This window comes from Muntiacus reevesi, chromosome 4, assembly GCF_963930625.1.
Source record: "Muntiacus reevesi chromosome 4, mMunRee1.1, whole genome shotgun sequence".
Classification (NCBI taxonomy): Eukaryota; Metazoa; Chordata; class Mammalia; order Artiodactyla; family Cervidae; genus Muntiacus; species Muntiacus reevesi.
Window position 1 is genome coordinate 128,418,983 of NC_089252.1, and position 20,750 is coordinate 128,439,732.

The 20,750-nt window shown below is 40.0% G+C and overlaps 1 protein-coding gene across 2 annotated transcripts in view; it reads left to right on the forward strand.

The window, feature by feature from the left end:
* ACSS3 (acyl-CoA synthetase short chain family member 3) overlaps positions 1 to 20,750 on the forward strand; it is a 162,395-nt gene that overhangs the window by 133,877 nt on the left and 7,768 nt on the right. For both annotated transcript variants that reach the window (XM_065934157.1, XM_065934158.1), the window contains 2 exons: positions 6,049 to 6,130; positions 8,462 to 8,584. In XM_065934157.1, the coding sequence (XP_065790229.1) occupies positions 6,049 to 6,130; positions 8,462 to 8,584 (205 nt within the window). The remainder of the gene's footprint in view (positions 1 to 6,048; positions 6,131 to 8,461; positions 8,585 to 20,750) is intronic.

A 20,750-nucleotide genomic window follows, 5' to 3' on the forward strand; every position in this document is an offset into this window, starting at 1 on the left:
GTGGTCACAGGACTGGAAATGGTCAGTTTTCATTCCAATCCCAAAGAAGGGCAATGCCAGAGAATGTTCAAACTACCATACAGTTGTGCTCATTTCATATGCTAGCAAGGTAATGCTCAAAATCCTTCAAGCTATGTCAACAGTATGTGACCGAGAGCTTCCAGATATAACAACTGGATTTAGAAAAGGCAGAGGAACCAGAGATCAAAGAGCCACCATCTGTTGAATCATAGAAACAACAAGGGAACTCCAGAAAAACATCTACTCTTGCTTCATTGAAGAAAGCCTTTGACTGTGAATCATTATGAACTGTGAAAAATCTTAAAGAGGTGGGAATTCCAGACTACCTGGTATGTATGTGGGTCAAGAAGCAGCAGTTAGAACTGGACATGGAACAACAGACTTGTTCCAAATTGGAAAAGGAGTACATCAAGGCTGTATATTGTCACCCTGCTTATTTAACTTATATGTAGAGTACATCATGTGAAATACTGGCCTGGGTGAATCACAGCCTGGGATCAAGATTTCCAGGAGAAACAGCAACAACCTCAAATATGCAGATGACACCAATGACACCACTCTAAGGAACTAAGAGCCTCTTGATGAGGGTTAAAGAGGAGAGTGAAAAAGCTGGCTTAAAGCTCAACTTTCAAAAAACGAAGATCATGGCATTAAGCCCCATCACTTCATGGCAAATAGAACAGGAGAAGTGGAAACAGTGACAGATTTTTATTTCTTGGGCTCCAAAATAACTAAGGATGGTGATTGCAGCCAGGAAAAGAAAAGAATCTTGCTCCTTGGAAAAAAGCTATGACAAACCTAGGCAGTGTATTAAGAAACAGAGTAATCACTTTGCTGACAAGGATCTATATAGTCCCAGCTGTGGTTTTCCCAGTAGTCTTGTGCAGATGTGAGAGTTGGACCGTAAAGAAGGCTGAACACCAAATAATTGATGCTTTTGAATTGCGGTGCTGGAGAAGACTCTTGAGAGTCCCTTGGATAGCAAGGAGATCAAACCAGTCAATCCTAAAGGAAAGTGAAAGTTGCTCAGTCAAGTCTGACTCTTTGTGACCCCAAGGACTATACAGTCCATGAAATTCTCCAGGTCAGAATACTGGAATGGGTAGCCTTTCCCTTCTCCAGAGGATCTTCCTAACCCAGGGATCGAACCCAGGTCTCCCACATTGCAGGTGGATTCTTTACCAGCTGAGTCACAAGGGAAGCCCATCTTAAAGGAAATCAACCCTAAATATTTATTGGATGGACTGATGCTGAAGCTGAAGCTCCAATACTTGGCCACCTGATGTGAAGAGCCAACTCATTGGAAAAGACTCTGATGGCTGGGAAAGATTGAGGGCAGAAAGAGAAGGGGGCGACAGAGGGTGAATGGTTGAATGGACATGAGTTTGAGCAAACTCTGAGAGATAGTGAAGGACACAGAACCTGGGGTACTGCAATCTGTGGGGTCACAAAGAGTCAGGACTTAGTGTCTGAACTTGCAAACAACAAGGCATTAACCAGCATGTTTCTTAGTATTTTCAGAAAATTTCCTTCCGTCTACCTTTCCAATGAATTTTTATATTATTGTAACAACAGAAAAAAAAAAAGGATTCTTTTTCTAAGTAAAACCTGCATTTAATACAGAATAAGCATTAGGTTAGCAACAAGAAAAGTGTTACTTTTGAATACTGCAAAAACCAATTCTGCTCTAGCTTGTATACATCTAACTTTTTTTCTAGAGACTATTGCTTCTCTTATAACATATTTTATACATATTCATGTACAAAATCACCGATACTTCCAATTCTGGAACCCCCTCTTCTTTCCTGCTTTGCATTAGGACCGTTAAGTGTTACCTTCCAAGGTTCCTTCTTTAGAGTCTCTTTTCAATAGTCAATTAACATTTGCATTTTTCAATTCACCAGACTTTATTAGTGAAGAATGGGTAGCATTCTCTTACTTTATCCTACTAATCATCAACTGCAACTTCATATCTTGCTTTCCTGCCTGTTCCTCAGTTAGATTTGGGGATAATAAAGAAGTTTCCTAGGGTTCATGTGAAAAATGACTTAGGACCAGACACATATGTCATTTGCCACAGATGCATACCTTGGCTGGTGATAAAAAACTTCCCTTCCAAGATTTCCTGATAGTATAGGGTTTAACCATCTGCTGTAAAACTTGCTTGACAAATACCTTGAATATAAACACTCAAGATGTTTTGATGTTATATCATTAATTTAATGGAGTAGACATTATTCTTTAGTCTTTCTCCCTACATGTATTCTAAAAAAATACTAAATTTCCCATAGCATACAATATGCCAGAATCTCAGTGCATCTTGAAAAATAGTTTATATATATTTATCATTCGTGTCTACTACAGTGACTGAGGAATGCCAGACACTCCACAAATACTTGATTGAATGCAGAAAATAAATGCCTGAGTTAACGTGTGCATGAATGAATAAATTAATTAAATGATCAAAGAATTCTTGTGGTGTTTTCTTCTCTAACTCTCAGATCTCCACCCTCTCTCCATTGGCTACTTCTGCTTAAGTATTTCACGTCTTAAATCAACCTGTCTCTCTGCATTAAACCCCAGTTTGCTTCTCTCCTTCCAGTCACCCACAAACTTTTAAAAAGTAAAGTCTAACCTTACCGTCTGCACTTTCCTGATTACTCCCTGATCACTGTAGTCATTTCAGCTTCCCTCTGCAGAAATGGCGATCCTGGGGGTGATTCACAATATCTTAGTCATTGAGTTCCATGATCTCTGTTGAATCCACTTGGAAAATAATTTGCCCTTCACTTGACCTTGTTGAACACTCAGTATTACTAAAATTCTGCTTGGGAGACTCTTCACATACTAGTGTTTCCTGGTTCTCATACAACTCTGATTTTCTTCTTTTTCTTCATGGTCTTTTTTTTCATTTTATTGGTCCCTCTTTAAAACTCATAATTGACCTTGTATTTCTCCCTAATATTCTATACTCCTCTCCATGGATCATCCTCTTGCTGTGTTATACTTAATTCCCAGGGTCTATAGGTGTATCCAGACTTAGGCAGACCTTTCTCACAGATGATTTAAAAATTCCTGCTGTCCCTGTTCTTCAGAAAATTTGTGCAGATATTTAAAGTTTTGTGCAATGGCTGAGAAAGCAAGTATCCTTAAAACTTAATTTTTCTGAAGGAATTGCTATCTGTACTTGTAACCCTCTAGACTTTAATTAATTATAAGAATATAACCTATCTGTTGGCCTTCCCTGGTGGCTCAGGTGGTAAAGAATCTGCCTGCCTGCAGGAGACCCGGGTTGGATCTCTAGGTCGGGAAGATCCCCTGGAGAAGGGAATGGCAACCCACTCCAGTATTCTTGCCTGGAGAATTCCATGGACAGAGGACCCTGGCAGGCTACAGTCCATGGGGTTGCAGAGTCTGAGTGATACATCTGAGTGACTAACACACAATCTATATGTTACCAATCCTAGTATCAAACTTTTTTGGGAAGTAAGAGAAAACATCATCAGGACTTCTTCTTTTAAGAACAGAGATTGCAAACTTAATCGGCTTCTGGGAAGTGTAAGATTTCCTTTTCTCTCCAGGAACACTCTTACCAGAAAATGCTAAACTCTTGGTCCTATGCGCATACACTGAATTAGGTATATTCTAGGCCACTAGGAAACGCAGTCCATCCTAAAGGAAATCAGTCTGAAATATTCATTGGAAGGACTGGTGCTGAAACTGAAACTCCAGTACTTTGGCCACCTGATGCAAGGAGCTGACTCATTGGAAAAGACCCTGATACTGGGAAAGATTGAAGGTGGGAGAAGAAGAGGACAACAGAGGATGAGATGGTTGGATGGCATCACTGACTTGATGGACGTGAGTTTGAGCAAGCTCCAGAAGTTGGTGATGGACAGGGAAGCCTGGCGTGCTGCAGTCCATGGGGTCTCAAAGAGTCGGACACGACTGAGCGACTGAACTGAGGAAACGCAGCTCACGTGCTGTACATGAAGTACCAACTCATTTGGATTATTATTGCAGACACTCAGAAGTCTCTGTTCACTGGGAGGAGGCAGTGCATGGTTGTTGGAAATCTTACATTTGGGGTAGATACAATGGATGAGACACTTGAGCCGCATGTCCATCTGTACGCATTGTTCTTCGTATGGGCATTGTTCTTCTTATGTGTTTAAGAATTTGGATCAGCAGTTCTGTGTATTTCTGTAACAGGTGGAACTGAGTCAGAACTGCTCCCCCCTACCCAATGTGTGCATTCAAATCTACCTCACTCCCCACCCTGCTCCGTTGTCTCCAACACGGCCTCATGTAGAAAAGTCAGTTAAAGGACCTGAAGGGCTGATATGCTTCAGCTTGCTGCCTTCCTGCAAGCTGGCGATGAACAGTAATAGTAATGGCAGTAACAATTCAGCAGCATCGCTGTAGCTTTTAATTTTTCAGGTTACAAAATGCTTTCACGTGTATTTTATGAAATGATAATGAGGTTCAGAAACCCCGGGGTCACAATTTTCCTCCATCTTAAAATAGTACAAAAAGGAGATTTAGCAAGGGAAGAGCTGTGGGCAGGCTAGACGTGGTGGAAAAGGACGGTCCTAGCTGGACGGCCGATCCCACCGGGAGTGTGAGAATGCAATTCAGTGACTCAGAGGCCTAATACCGGGGTTGGAAGCAGGTGATGTTCCTCATGTCGGCAGTCACCGTGTCTCCTTCACTTCCCATTTTCTCACATCAGCGCTGTGAAATCACTGCTTCACTTGGTGTCTTTTGTGAGTACCAGAGGGTAGGGTTTTGAAAATCTTGACATTTTACAGTATCTAAGTTTACAAACTATAAAGCATCTCAAAAGTTTCTGTGCCCAGAAAGCACACTGAGTGGTTATTTTTGATATGTGATACTTCTACAGGGCACTGATATGAGAATTTACTTATTTATTTATGTAAAGATAGATAGACACGGGCTTTGCAGGTGGTGCAGTAGTTAAAAATCTGCCTGCCCATGCACGAGGCACAAGAGATGCAGTTTTGATCCCTGGATCTGGAAGATCCTGTGGAGTGGGAAATGGCAACCCACTGCAGTATTCTTGCCTGGCAAACTCCGTGGACAGAGGAGCCTGGCGGGCTACTAAGCCCATGGGGTCACAAGGAATCGGACTTAACTGAGCACACACGCATGCACAGATAGAGGAGAGCCCTTGTCATATGTATGCATTTAATTGCTCAGTTGTGTCTGGCTTTGCGAGCTCATGGACTGGCTGCTCTGTCCATGGGGATTCTCCAGGCAAGAACTGCCATGCCTTCCTGCAGGGGATCTTCCCAACCCCGGGATCAAACCCAGGTCTCCCGCATTGCAGGAGGATTCTTATGTATAATCCCTGTTTAATACTATGGGAAAAAAGAAGGAAATTAAGGGGGGTATTGATTACAAAGAATAGATAAATGCTATCTTCTATTTTATATGCTCACATGTCTTCATGGGCTCATAGGGGTGAGAAATAACATAGGTCTGCATTGTCATGAAAAGGAAGACCAGGAGAGGAAGAGTGGGGAGGCACATTGATTGTGAAGATAAGACTATTCATGGGATGTTTCATTGGATCATCTCTCTGCACGACGAGACTGGCGAAGCTGGCAGTTGGTACCTTGACACTTGAAAAAAAATTGATTTATTTGCCTATGGTGGAAGGAAATTTCCCTTAAAAAGTAATATAATGATGCATTTCTGGTTCCTTTTTGCAGATGTAGTGCGTCTTACCAAAACAGTGACTGATGCTAATCACTATCTGAATGCCAAGATGGCGTGCCTTATGTGCACTTCTCAGAAACTGCAGTTGCCCCTCCGTGACTTTGCTGTGTCTTGGTCAGCTGCTTCACCCTCAGTCAGACATGATCTATCTAGCAGGTTTAGGGGTTACACTTCAGTGTGGGGTCTGAACTGCTCTTACCCATCATGGCAGAAAATTACTACTTCTAATCAGCCTGTCTTTATTACCACTCTCATGCTAATCCTCATGCTCTGTTTTTATACCAGGTTGCCATTACCACCTGGAGCTTTTTCAGGACTCTGGAAGAATCAAGAGGCATTCAAGCATTTATACTTTGAAAAGTTTCCAGTAAGAATTTCATTACTCTTTAAACTCACCTTACATACTTCTCTGTAGTTCTCTGTAGTTCACTGTGATAGCAGTGAGCAGCTTACTCTTAGAATCATGGATCACAAAGCTACCCTTAAAGGTTATTTGAACCAGTTTCCAGATCTCAGAGGGAAAGAATGCCCAAAGCTCAAATTGTCTAAATAAGTCATTTTAGTATTTTTTTCATCAGTTTCTGGACCTACAAATATCTAAGTTTCTCTTATTTTTTTTCTGAAAGTTACCAGCCTTTCATTTTAGGAAAGGTTTTGCTAAACTAAAATGTTTGGAGACTTTCTATATGATTTCTTGCATTGGATTCCTCCTCCCAGACTGAGAACACCTGCTCAGAACTGGACAGTTGTTGTTAGAACCGCGTTAATGGTAAAGAACCCACCTGCCAGTACAGGAGACATAAGAGACTTGGATTTGATCCCTGGGTTGGGAAGATCCCTTGGAGGACGAAATGGCAGCCCACTCCAGGATTCTTGCCTGGAGAATCTCATGGACAGAGGAGCCTGGCGGGCTACAGTCCCTAGGGTCGCAAAGAGTCGAACATGACTGAAGCGACTCAGCACGCATGCACACCTCCTCTGTATAAGCAAAATTTGAGGAACATTTGCTCTGCTTGCCAGAAATTGTACATTTTTAAAAATCTCTTTGCCTATTATTGGCATTCATTCCTGAGTGCCCTCTGAGTTCTTTATTTTGAAATACAAATACAGGATAAAGATGTCCAACTTCTAGTGCTTTGGATAACAAAAAGTGTCTTTTTGCATTCTGCTTTATCATTTACCTGTTACTCTGTGCCAGGGTCATGTGGTTTATGTTTATAATAGTACATAATTGATAGTACGCAAAAGGGTCCCACTCTCATCTTGCTGCTGTCTTTTCACCTCTATTTCTTTCCCTTAGAGAAATACCTGGTCCTCATTATACACTGGGTTAAAAAAGAATGAATGATTAGAATTGCATTAAAAAGCAAAGGTGAGTCTAAGTATTTAGCATTCTCTCCTCATTATTTGTGAGTGAAGGACACCTAACCTAATCAGCTAGACAAATGACAAGAATTAAAATAGCTTCCTTGAAAAAGACATCTCAGGGTTAAATGACCTCAGTGGCCAAGATTAAACATGCCCCGAGGGACTCTGGCAGAGAAGATTTGTCTGTAAAATTGACGCCAATAAGCCCCATCTATCTGCCTGATGGGCCCCAGTCAAATCATCAGACTACTGATGTGATTAATTACACCCTGACAGTGACGCATGATATGTGCATGTGGTTTTCAACATGACCACCTTTAACAAAATTGAAAGCTCCTTCAAAGCCCCGTAAACCATAGTTTATGATTAAACTAGATATAATGAATCTATACTCTGTCTTGTTACCTCAACCAGAAGGGTTGAGTAACTCGCGCACTGTTTAGAGTAACAGAGTTGACCCATAATTTCTGGCTCCAGAGCCCATGTTCTTAACTGTATTCTAGATTGCCTTTCTTACAGTAATTGCTGTGAGAGGTGCCGATTATTGAGGATTTATGATGTGCCTCAGTCTGCCCTCTTTATACGCTCCATCTCATTGAAGCTTCTCAGAGCCTTATAAGGCATGGTCCATTACCCGATTTAATAGATGAGCATACTGATTCTTAGGAAGATTAAGAAACACAAATAGTGACTTGCCTGAATTTATCTGGAAGCCCAAGCTCATAATACAGGTATTAATGCAATTCTGAAGCATTAGGGGGAGGAATATTTCTTTCTTTCTAATTCTTACTCTTCTTGATTTTTCATTCTGTTGTGACATCTGAAACTGTACTGCTACTCTGAGTTGACAAAAAAATAAGTTTTATACTTACTATTTAGCTATAATTTCACTGAAGCTCAAGTCCAATCCAAATCTATGTTAAAAAATTAGTGGTCTATTTTGTAATTTTTAATAGAGAGCTTTAACATCTTTACAGATTAACCCAGAAAATCTATCAAAGAACTACTTTTGCAATACCAAGCATACTGGAACTATTGAGCTATTACTTCTCCATTAAAAGAAGAAATTGGGTTCATAAACTTTGAAACTCTCCGTCCAAATGCTTAGCTTCAACATGTATAAGAACACTTTAATTTATTCCTGAATGTCAAGGGAGCAAAGAGATTCTATTAATAGTAAGCTTTCAAAATCAGAAGTAATGGAATTCAATAGGATAGTTGTGAGAAAGCCAAATGCAAATCTATCATATTTTATATTTCACCAAGATTTAAAATAATTACATTACCTAATACTAGATGCTAATCAGACATTATTTATTCTTAATTTCAGGGATACTATGACACCATGGATGCTGGGTACATGGATGAAGAAGGCTACGTTTATGTTATGTCTCGAGTTGATGATGTGATAAATGTTGCAGGTCACAGAATTTCTGCAGGTGCCATTGAGGAGGTATTGATGAATATTGGTCTTTTATTCTAGATAGTGTTTAGGGACAGAACTAAGTTAAAGTCAATCCTGAAGTTGTCATTCGACCTGAAAAATGTTGGACCTTCCTTTGAGGCACAGGCTCGGTGGTCACTCGGGTGTTTCCCTCACCTTCCTTTCTCTCCTGTTCTCCGTAGTCCCCTGATTTCTGCCTGCATGATAGACAGGAAGCATAAGCACTTACATATATTTGTAATTTATGGGAGAGTCTGTATACATTTGCACCTCGATCTTTGCTACTTGATTGCTTCTAGCATCTTGATTTGTTCCTGTTTGATAACCAGGTTTGTATATAGTCTTTACTTGGTGTGATGTTTAAGCATTCTATTGTACTCTAAAATCTTGAGAATTTTCTTCCAATGTAAATTATACCAAGTCCCCAGAAGAGTGTTCTAAAATGTTCTCTCTTTTTTTTTTTATTTACCTTAAAATAGAGTAAAAATGTTCCTTTTTATTGTGTAATGTTTGTGCTAAGTCGCTCAGCTGCATCTGACTCTTTGCCACCCCACGAACTATAGCCCACCAGGCTTCCCCGTCCATGGGGTTCTCCAGGCAAGAATGCTGGAGTGGGTTGCTGTCCTCTTCTCCAGGGGATCTTCCTGACCCAGGGATTGGACCCATGACTCCTGTGTCTCTCCTGCTTTGAAGGTGGATTCTTTACCGCTGAGCCACCTGGGAAGCCCTTTATTGTATAACACTATGAGCTTTTTACTTGTATGGATTCTTGTAACCATCACAAACAAACATGATAAAGAAAAATTTCAGCACTGCGGAAGAGTTCCCCTCTTTATTATGACCCTTCCCATGCCTAACCCCTGGGAACCACTAATTTTTTTCTGTTCCTATGTTGTTTTTGCCTTCTCTAGAATGTTGTATAAATGGAATAATGCAGTATGTAACCTTTGGAGACTGGGTTATTTCATTCGAGATCCATTCAAGTTGTTGTGTGTATCGATAATTTATCCTTTTATGATTCTGTGCAATATTTCATTGTGTGGATGTACTAACCCATTTGTGTTTCCTTTACCATTAAAGGGTGTTTTAAATGCTTCTAGTCTGAGGCAGTTGTAAATAATGCTGTTGTATACATTCAAGTTCAAATTTTTGTGCGAAAATTAGTTTTCATTTCTCTAGGTTACATACTAACAGTGAGTTTGCTGGGTTACACTGGTAAGTGTGTGTTTAAGATTATAAGAAATGGCCAGATGGTTTTCTAGGGTGGCTGTGCCATTTTATATTCCCATGCATAGAGTCTGAGTGTTCCTGTTTCGTCTTATCTTTATTAGTACTTGGAATTGTCATTATTCCTAATTTTAATCATTCTAATAGACATGTAAAGGTATCTCATTGTGCTTTAAATTTGCTTGTCTGTAATGACTAATGCGGCTTGCCTGGTAGCTCAGTGGTAAAGAATCCACCCACCAACACGGGTTTTGATCCCTGGGTTGAGAAGATTCCTGGGGGAAAAAATGGCAACCCGCTCCAGTATTCTTGCCTGGGAAATCCCGTGGACAGAGGAGCCTGACAGGCTACCGTCCATGGGATCGCAAAGGAGTCATACACGACTGAGCGACCAAACAACAGCAACAATGACTGGTGATGGTAGAAACCTTTTCTTGTGTTTATTTGCCATTAATGTATCTTCTTTGGTGAAGTATCTGTTAAAATCTTCTGCCTATTTTTAAAAAATAAATAAACTCCTGGGGAGTATATGTATATATGTATATATATGATGATGATGATCTAGTTGCTCAGTTGATTCCGACTCTTGCAACCCCATGGAGCCTGTCAGGCTCCTATATATATATAAACTCTCAATACTGAGCATTAAGAAAAAAAAAACCCAATTTTTAAAAAATAGGCAAAAGATTTTAACAGATTTTTCACCAAAGAAGATACATATATGTCTGCGTATATATAAATACAAATATAAATATATATATATTCTGGATACAAGTCCTGTATTTTCTAGTCTCTGACTGTTCTCTTTATTCTTTAAAAGTGCTCTTAATCGTGTTTGCATGCTCAGTCATGTCCAACTCTTCTGCAACCCCATGGAGTGTAGCCTGCCTGGTTTCTCTGTCCATGGAATTTTCTAGGCGTGAATACTGGAGTGGGTTGCGATTTCCTACTCCAGGGGATGTTCCTGACCCAAGGATCAAATGAACCTGCATCTCCTGTGTCTCCTGCATCCGCTGGTGAATTCTTTACTGCTTAATGAAGTGAAGTGAAAGTCACTCAGGCGTGTCTGACTTTGTGACCCCATGGACTCTGTAGTCCATGGAATTCTTCAGGCCAGAATACTGGAGTAGGTAGCTTTTCCCTTCTCCAGGGGATCTTCTCAACCCAGGGATTGAACCCAGGTCTCCCACATTGCAGGTGGATTCTTCACCAGCTGAGCCACAGGGGAAGCCCAAGAATACTGGAGTGGGTAGCTTATCCCTTCTCCAGTGGATCTTCCCGACCCAGGATTAAGCCATCTTAATAGAGCAAAAGTCTAATTCACCATTTATTTTTCTTTTATGGATCATGGTATTTATCTAAGAACTCTTTCCTAAACCAAGTTCATATTTTCTTCTTTGTTTTCATCTAAACATTAAGTAATTTTGCCATTTACCCTTAATTTTATTGTTTTACATTTTGTATCAGTTTACATTTACATTTTGAGCATTTTTTTGTATGGTGCAAGGTACAGGCTGAAGATTTTTTTTAATATGGGTGTTAATTACTCCACGTGTCATTTGTTGCAAAGACTGGACTTTCCCCATTGAATTGCTTTTGCACCTTTGTAGAAAATTAGCTGACAATATTTGAATGGCTCTTTTTCCAGAGTGTCTTCCATTTTTTTTTTAATCTCTGTTCTTATCTTTTCACCAATACTTCTCTGACTTGATACTATTGCATTATATAATGTATAAGAATTGAATAGTGTCCACAGTTTTCAAAATTGCTCCACTTTTTCAAAATTATTGTGAATATTCTGTTCCTTTACTTTTCCATATGTATTTTAGAATGAGCTTTTCTATAGTTAAAATTAATCCTACATAGATTTTCGATTGCAATTTTGTTAGATCTGTAGAAAAATTGATATCTGGACTATACTGAATTGTCTAATCCATGAATTTCATACACCTCTCCATTTATTTAGTCTTTTTTTTTTGATGTTTCATTAACATTTTGTGTTTAAGTATGTAGAATATTTTCTTAATTTATATCCAAGTATTTAGTTTTTTTGGCTACTATAATAGAAGTTTAAAAATAAAAAATTTGGTTTCCAAATTTTCTTGGGCTTCCCTGGTAGCTCAGCTGGTAAAGAATCTGCCTGCAGTGAAGGAGGCCTGGGTTCAATCCGTAGGTTGGGAAGATCCCCTGGAGGAGGGCATGGCAAGCCACTCCAGTGTTCTTGCCTGGAGAATCCCATGGACAGAGGAGCCTGGTGGGCCACAGTCCACGGGGTCGCAAAGAGTCAGACACGACTGAGGACTAAGGACAGCACAGCACAGTGGATATAAAAATACTGTTGACTTTTATGAACTGATATGTATCTTATGATCTTATTAAGTTTGCTTATTAATTCTAAAAATTGTCTGATGTGTATGTATAGATTCCTTGGGATTTCCTGTGTAGACAAACACGTTGTCTCTCGTTAGAGATAGTTTTATTGCCTTCTTTTCAACCTGAATGTGTTTTCTTTCTTTCTCTTGCCTTCCTGAACTGGCTCGAACCTCCAGTATAACATTGAGTAAGAGTGATGGTGGCAGTTACCCTTGTCTTTTTCCTGAATCACACTAATTAATTTTTAACTGTTGAACCAATCTTGCACTGCTTGGGATAAGCCTTATTTGCAGTATATTATTGTTTTAATATATTGATTTTTTTAATTACAGTAATTTTTCTTGATCTGAAGTCAACTGCTGTGTAGTAAACATTTTTTTTAATAATGTTATTATTGTTTATCTTTTCTGTTTTGATATATATAGATTATTTTATTTCCTGTGACCTTCTTGCAGATAACATATAGTTGGGCTTAGTTTTCATTTTAATCCAATTTTGCAATTTATATCTCTTAACTGATGCTTTTAAGACCATTTACATTTAAATGAAGTATTGATATATTTATGTCTCCAGGTTTATTATTGGCTTCCTTTTTACTTTTCTCTTTTTATTTCCTTCATGATATATTTTCTCCCTTTTGTTTCCTGGGTTTTTCTTTAAGTTATTTATTTACTTTTGGCTGCACTGAGCCGCCACTGCGGCATGCAGGCCTTCTCTAATCGGGGCAGGCAGGAGCCACTCCTTGCTGCGGTGCTGGGGCTGCTCATGGTGGCGGCTTCTCTTGTCGCAGAGCACGGGCTCCGGGCACGGGGACTTAGGGGTTGTAGCGCACGGACTCAGGAGCTGTGGCACACGGACTTGGTTGCTCTGCCGCACGTGGAAACTTGCCCAGACCAGGGATCGAACCCATGTCCCTGTGTCGCAGGCGGATTCTTATCCCCGCACCACCAGGGAAACCCCTGTCCCTTCTTGTAGGTCCTTTCGTTGCTTTTTGTAACTTCATTTCTTTGCTGAGAACCTCTCCCTTCATTCCAAGGGTGCTTGGAATGGTATGGACTTTTGGGCCATGCTGCTGTGGGGTGTTAATATTTATCTTTGTTAATTTTACCCTTAATGTGTAGTGTGATGTTCTGGGTCAAAAACAGATTTCCTAATGGTAAGCGCTCTGTTTCTCTAGGTCTTATCCCTAGGTGACCCAAAGAGAGCCAATGGGAAATTTCTCTACATAAGTAGCCAGACACCCTATAGATGAGAGACAAGGAAAATAACTTTTCTCTGCTTATAAAGAGGCAGGAGGCAACTGTCTTTCACTCCTCCTAAAGAGGTCTCCTTAGTAACATAATGGCCTGAATCCAAGCTCCAGCTCTTTGATATGTACATAACATCTCTCCAGGAGGCAGATAGCCCTGTGTGTCTCAACTTTTATAACCTAGCAGTGTTTCCAACTTCTAAAACCGTCTTTTTTGACATGTAAATGCCTCTCCTCAGCACCATATGAGTTTAACCTAGGGATCTAGTCTGCGCTTGCATGCAAAGTTGCTTCAGTCTGTCCTTTTGACCCCATGGACTGGTTCCCATGAGGCTCCTCTGTGGGATTCTCCTGTCAAAAAATATTGGAGTGAGGTGGCATTTCCTCCTCCAGGGGATCTTCCTGACCCAGGGATAAACCAGCATCTCTTAAGTCTCCTGCATTGGCAGATGGGTTCTTTACCACTGGTGCCACCTGGAAAGCCCCGGGGATCTCGTCTAGGCTGTAAGCATTGTGTAGCCCAGGAAAATTAGAAAATTTTATTATCCTGTCATATCAGAGCAATTAACTAAACCAACAGCTATTGATCAAATTCTCAAAGCATTTGAAGAGTCTCAGAAGGCTAGGTTTTTTATAGGAGCAACGAGAAATTTAGAAAAGTTTTATTTCCCTGCACTGGAGGGGTCTCCAGCCTCCAGGATCTAATGCCTGATGATCTGAGGTGGCGCTGATGTAATCATAATAGAAATAAAGTGCACAACAAATGCAATGTGCTTGAATCATCCTGAAACCATCACCCCTTGCCCCCGCCCCTATTCCATTGAAAAATTGGCTTCCATGAACCAGTCGCTGGTGCCATAATGGTTGGGGAACATTGTCCTACAGATACAATAGTTACATTAAAATTTTTATCTGGTATTTTTAATACTTGGATCATCTTGGGTTTGGCATTTGTTGAGCATCTTTTTTAAAGAGGTGTTTTTTCTTTTTTAAAGAAGCTCAGTTCAGTTCAGTCGCTCAGTCGTGTCTGAGTCTTTGTGGACCCATGGACTGCAGAATGCCAGGCCACCCTGTCCATCATCAACTCCCAGAGTTTACTTAAACTCATGTCCATTAAGTCAGTGATGCCATCCAACCATCTCATCCTCTGTTGTCCCCTTCTCCTCCCACCTTGAGTCTTTCCCAGCATTAGGGTCTTTTCAAATAGCCAGTTTTTCACATCAGGTGGCCAAAGTATTGGAGTTTCAGCTTTAGCATCAGTCCTTCCAATGTATATTCAGGACTGATTTCCTTTAGGATGGACTGGTTGGATCTCCTTGCAGTCCAAGGGACTGTCAACAGTCTTCTCCAACAACACAGTTCAAAAGCCTTTTTTACAATCCAACTCTCACATCCATCATGTGACATGACTACTGGAAAATCCATAGCTTTGACTATATGGACCTTTGCTGTGAAAGTAATGTCTCTGCTTTTTAATATGCCGTCTAGGTTGATCATAACTTTTCTTCCAAGGAGCAAGCATCTTTTAAGTTCATGGTTGCAGTCATCATCTGCAGTGATTTTGGAGCCCAAAAATATAAACTCTGTCACTGTTTCCACTGTTTTCCCATCTATTTGCCATGAAGTGATGGGACCAGATGCCATGATCTTAGTTTTCTGAATGTTGAGCTTTAAGCCAACTTTTTCACTCTCCTCTTTCACTTTAGTCAAGAGGCTCTTTAGTTCTTTACTTTGTGCCATAAGGGTGGTGTCATCTGCATTTCTGAGGTTATTGATATTTCTCTCGGCAATCTTGATTCTAGCTTGTGCTTCATTCAGTCCAGCGTTTTTCATGATGTACTCTACATAGAAGTTAAATAAGCAGGGTGACAGTATCAGTTCAGTTCAGTTCAGTCGCTCAGTCATGTCCGACTCTTTGCGACCCCATGAATCGCAGCACACCAGGCCTCCTTGTCCATCACCAACTCCCGGAGTTTACTCAAACTGACAGTATACAGCCTTGAAATACTCCTTTCCTGAGGTGTTTAGGTTTTCCGAATTCTTTTTATGTCCTGTAATTTTACATTATGATATTCTGGATCCTTTTAAAGTCATCTGGATTTATGTTCTTGTGATTGTTTCTTTTAGCAAATGGTCAGCCCAGTTCAGATCAGACCACATGTCCTTACTTTCTGTGGATTGTGGTTCCAGGGTCAGTCTTGTTTCCAAAGCCTTTACAGTGCTATTCTGGTCCATCTCACTGTATCTTTCTCCCAGAGGCCAATCTGAAACTCACATGCTTAGAATTTTTGTTGTGCTGATTCTGGTGGGATTCATGTATGCACAATTTTGGGAGTAGGCTCAAGGCATCATACTTGGATTTAAAGTATCCCTTTTTTAGCTCCTTTCTCTCTGCAACCTTCTCCTTTTGGTTCTCAAGGCTCTTACTGTTCTACTCAATATAAAGTCAGGGCTTCAGCCTCCTGGCAGCCCTCCCAGGGTTCAGTCCTGCAGAGTCCCTGAGGGGAGGAAGGAACTCGTCTCTTTGCTAGCACTTGCCTAGCATAGGACAGAGGGATCAAGAGGGACCCACTCTCAGGGACTGGATGTTCATTAGTGGGGAGGGCAACTGATACCGGATCTTCCCAGGCTCTCCTGGTGTAGGATAGGGGAGCGCCTGGGGCTCCAGCCCCAGGATCTGCTGCATAGTGATGGTGGAGAAGGGGAAGGCCACGGATCTGTGGTGAGAGGCGTGGAGGGTCTCCAAGGTCACTACATCTCTACAGGAAGGAAGAGGCGCACTGCTTCTTGGCTGGTGGCCATCGGGGTTGGAGTAGGGAGGATAAAATGAAATGATTCTGTTCCCCAGCTGCTTTGCTTCTTTTCCTATACCTCTGGGTAGACCCTGCAAGCATTTCTAGGGCTTTTTCTGTCTGCAGTTATCCATATTTTGGACTGCTGTAGAACCCAAGCCAGGATATATAGGAGGCAAAACCAACAAACCATAACCACAACAAAACCCAAAAGCTTCTGAGCAGGCAGAAAGCAGGGGACTCAACCACTGGGTTGCCTCTCAAGTTCCGATGGAGTCTTCTTCCACAAATTATGGCCCAGAGTATTCCACTGCAAGTAGTGGAAGTGATAGGGTGGAATGTATCTACTCCGTTATTTTGAAGCCAAACCCGTACTAATTTTTGGATGAAATGGGAAACACTGCCATATAGATGAAAGAAAATGCTTAACATAGTATGACTGATAATGCAGTATGATCAGAGTATGCAGAAACATACTTTAGTTCTCCTTTCTCTACTTAAAAGATGATCACTTTCTCTAAAGGTTATACTTCAGCTCAGACTTAATGACTTAACACTACTTGTCATGTAGGCCTTCTTTCCCCTTTAGTGACAGTCAGTGTGATATTATTTGAGTAAAAGGAAATAATTTTATAACATATTTTGGAACATGTGACTTTTACCTGCTATTATAATATTGTCTTGTTTTTAACCAACTGTGAATTTTGTGATAACCTGAAATTGAAATTTACACTTCATGTATTTTGGCGTGTTGACAAAAGGTGGTTCCAGGTGCATGAACTTTTAATTTCTTACTCACAGATTACCTCCAGTATTCACCTGCATTTCTGCCAGACTCAGCTGATCAAAATACAGAGCTTACATATGCATAACTCTTATCAGTCGAAATTCTTAGTTCTTTTATTTTTAGAATGAAAAATGCCAACTTATTCAAATATATATTGTACTTTGATATGTTTCTACTGACATGCTTCTCACTGTATGTAACAGCAGAGTGAGGCAAGCAGAAGATAGGCAGTTAAAAATAGCAAAATTGGAAAAAAAAAAAGGACAGGACCCATGGCATCTAATAATTTTGCCAGTGGGTCTTAAGAGTACTTAGAGCTCACAACAGGACAGCTCTCAGGGTTAAGCCTTCTTGAGATGAATGTCTCCCTTCATATGAATGAAATGATTCTCTTTACTGCATATTTATGTCTGATAAGGAAATTATTAATAATATCTTAATTCATATCATTTGTCTTCTCCATATTAGAATCTATTAGAGGGTTGTGAGCCAATATTTTTACTGGCTTTTTCCTGGGCCCTAGGAAAATTGCTTAACAAATTGATAATATGTGTACGAGATGTTTATATTGATGACATCACCAGCTTTTACTACAGTGCCCCAAGTTTTATCCTTAAATGCTTTTTCAGGATTCTCAGCAATGAATACTGGATTCTACTCTAATTTTTTGAAATAGGACTTGAGTGTCCTAATCTGCTGGGACTATTACTTGTAGAAATAAAAATACTATTGTTTTTATATACAGTGAAAATATCTGAGCTTTTTTTATTTTCCCATGGTACCATTTGACAGTTTATTACCTTATATAAGACTAAATCAAAGAGAAATTCTACTAAAATGACTATATCAAAAATATATCAGGGAACTATTAATATGTGTCTTTCTCTTCTCAACATTGTTGTTTAGTCGCTAAGTCATGTCCTACTCTCCTGTGACTCCATGCAATGTAAGCCTGCCAGGCTCCTTGATCCATGGGATTTCCTAGACAGGAATACTGGAGTGGGATACCATTTCTTCCAGAGGATCGTCTTGACACAGGGATCGGACCTGCGTCTCCTGTATTACAGGCGCATTCTTTACCACTGAGCCACCAGGGAAGCCCCACCATAAGAAAAGAGAATTCTAGGATGACTTTTAGAAATTTAAGAGGACATTATTCTTGCAGATCTCAATGCATGCCTTCTATAGATATTAAGTAATAACCAAATCTGTTTTGAACAGTTGATCTTTGAAAGCCTAGCATCTAGCTGGACAGCCGGGACTTCTGGTGGAAGTTCAGGGTATTCTTAAAAAAGTTGTGTTCTGAATCTCCTAGTTCAGGTCTTGTGAGCCCAGATTACTAGGCTGTGGTCCTTCTGCTTAGCTCTTTTACTTTTGAGAGCAGATCTTTTCATGCAAAGACATCTGCAGGGAGCAAATTGGGCTCCCTGATTTCATTCTTTTGCTTGTAACTTAAGTTTTAGTTTGTTAAAGAATACTAGGAGTATCCTTGGGAACTTGGAAATCTGATATTAAAATACTGTACTTAAAGCCTAGAGCTTCCCTGGTTGCTTCAGATGGTAACGAATCTGCTGGCCATTCAGGAGACCCAGGTTTGATCCTTGGGTCCAGAGGATCCCCTGGAGAAGGGAATGACTACCCACTCCAGTATTCTTGCCTGGAGAATCCCATGGGGAGAGGAGCCTGGAGGGCTACAGTCCATGGAATCGCAGAGTTGGACATGACCCAGCAACTAACACTCACTTTCAAAGCCTAGGGGAGCATTCACATAAAATTTGCCCTTTGTTCTGACCAAACTGTCACTGTTTGTTTTTCCAAGTTAGCTATTTTGTTCGCTATTTTAGGAATGATTTCATCAAGATTGGATACATTTCTATAAAGGATGCATTCAACAAAGATGCCATGCAATTTCATTTCCACCCAATATTAAAAGGAATATTGATTTAAACAGTTGTGAAATTGCTGAATATTTTTCTAGGCACTGATGTGAATATTGATGAAGATGTGGAAGCTGACAGTTTTCTAGATCACTTCAGTATCAGAGCAAAGAAAACAATATTCCTCCTTTTCCTACTGCAGAGACAATCTTCCACTGCAGAGTGGCTCCTTGCATCTTACCAGGGTGCTTGATTTAAACTAATTTTTCTAAAATTATCTAAAGCATAATTGAGAAACCTGTGTAATTTAGCCAACTAAAACCGTAAAATTCATTAGAATTTACACAAAAATGGCAGTACCCCAGAAACAAAGAAAGACCGTTTGTTACCATAGCATTTATGTGCTTACTTTGGGCGAAACAATCACCTTTTAAGTTGTATCACATTTTGGGTACTTGAGTGCCAGATCACTACAGATGCTTCATGGATTTTATATGGAGGGAATATATGAATGTGGCTTTTGATTTTTCCCCCTCTTTAGGACATTTGGTTGGTTTCTGTCTCTTAAATGTTGCCAAGACATATTTTGATGCTTTTCTTTTTAACGAGTCAGTTGTTGAAATCATTATTTGGCATGCAAATACTGTTTGTGGAGCCAACATAGATAGCTGCCTCCTGCCTGTATGGCATCTTTTTAGCACTGATAGATTAATATAATGTTTTATCCACTATAATGAACTTTATCTACAGATGATGTGGAATTTTGGAAAACGACATGTTTGTCACAGATTTTTAAGACTTTGTCCTCAGTCTGCAAAAGCGGGACGCTTTGATACTACAATTGTGTTATATATTACTTCTGATTTTAAAATACTCTCAGCCCTTACAGAAAAACCAGTCAGCATTTCCCCATCCTATTCTAAAAACACTGCAACTGAGGATGGAAATTAAAATAACAAGGTGAAATAATAGCACATTAGAAGCTTTTGTTGTTCAATTCAGTTAGAACCACAGTCATACTGGATAGGTGACAAAATATCTGGATGTATGATTTTTAAACAGTGATTTAAACTAAAACTTTAAAAACTCAGGTATAGAAGCACCAGTGAACACTTCAGTACGTGAGTTTTTGACAATTAAAACTATGGTTAGCTAGGTTAAGTTATTTTTCTCTATCCACGAAGGGAGTCTTAAATTGGAATGAAAGTCTTAAATTGAACCTAGCAAGTCAGTGGCCTTCGTGCTATCGAGAGGGTATTGTCTTCCATGATCGGCAACTGTCAATACGAACTGCCCAAACAAAACTCTCGCGTAAAATGTGTCTCTACTCTTAACATATGGACTGAAAAGTAAATAAGACTTTAACAAATGGGAAAGCTGTTGGAAATATTTTCAGAGTTCATGCTGAAGCAGTGAGAGAAGGTGGTATTTTATCATCTGCATAGTGTGTTTTGCAGAAGCTTTTGAGTCTGTACCAATTGAAGGAGAGGGTGTGGACACATTTACCTCAGCAGTGAAGTTAATAAAACAGTAGTGTAAAAATCATTTATTTAACTCATACTATCCAGAGCACTGTAGGAGTCAAAAACTATATGGATAGCAAGCCTCACCACTGAATTATCTCACAACTGATGCTAGTGATAGGATATGGGAAATGCTGACTTGCATGCTTAATTAGGGGCAGTGTGTGACAGTCCACTGGGCTTGTATCAAACATTCTAGCAGTTCATCGAGGCTTCTAGAAGTTTGGAGAAGAGAAAGCTCATTTTCGGACTAATTGGACTAATTTTTAACTTTTTTCTGTGGAAAGTTAGGGATTTTTAGTGGCATGTCAAATTTTGTTGGTTCTTCTCTTCCCTCTCTGAATGTA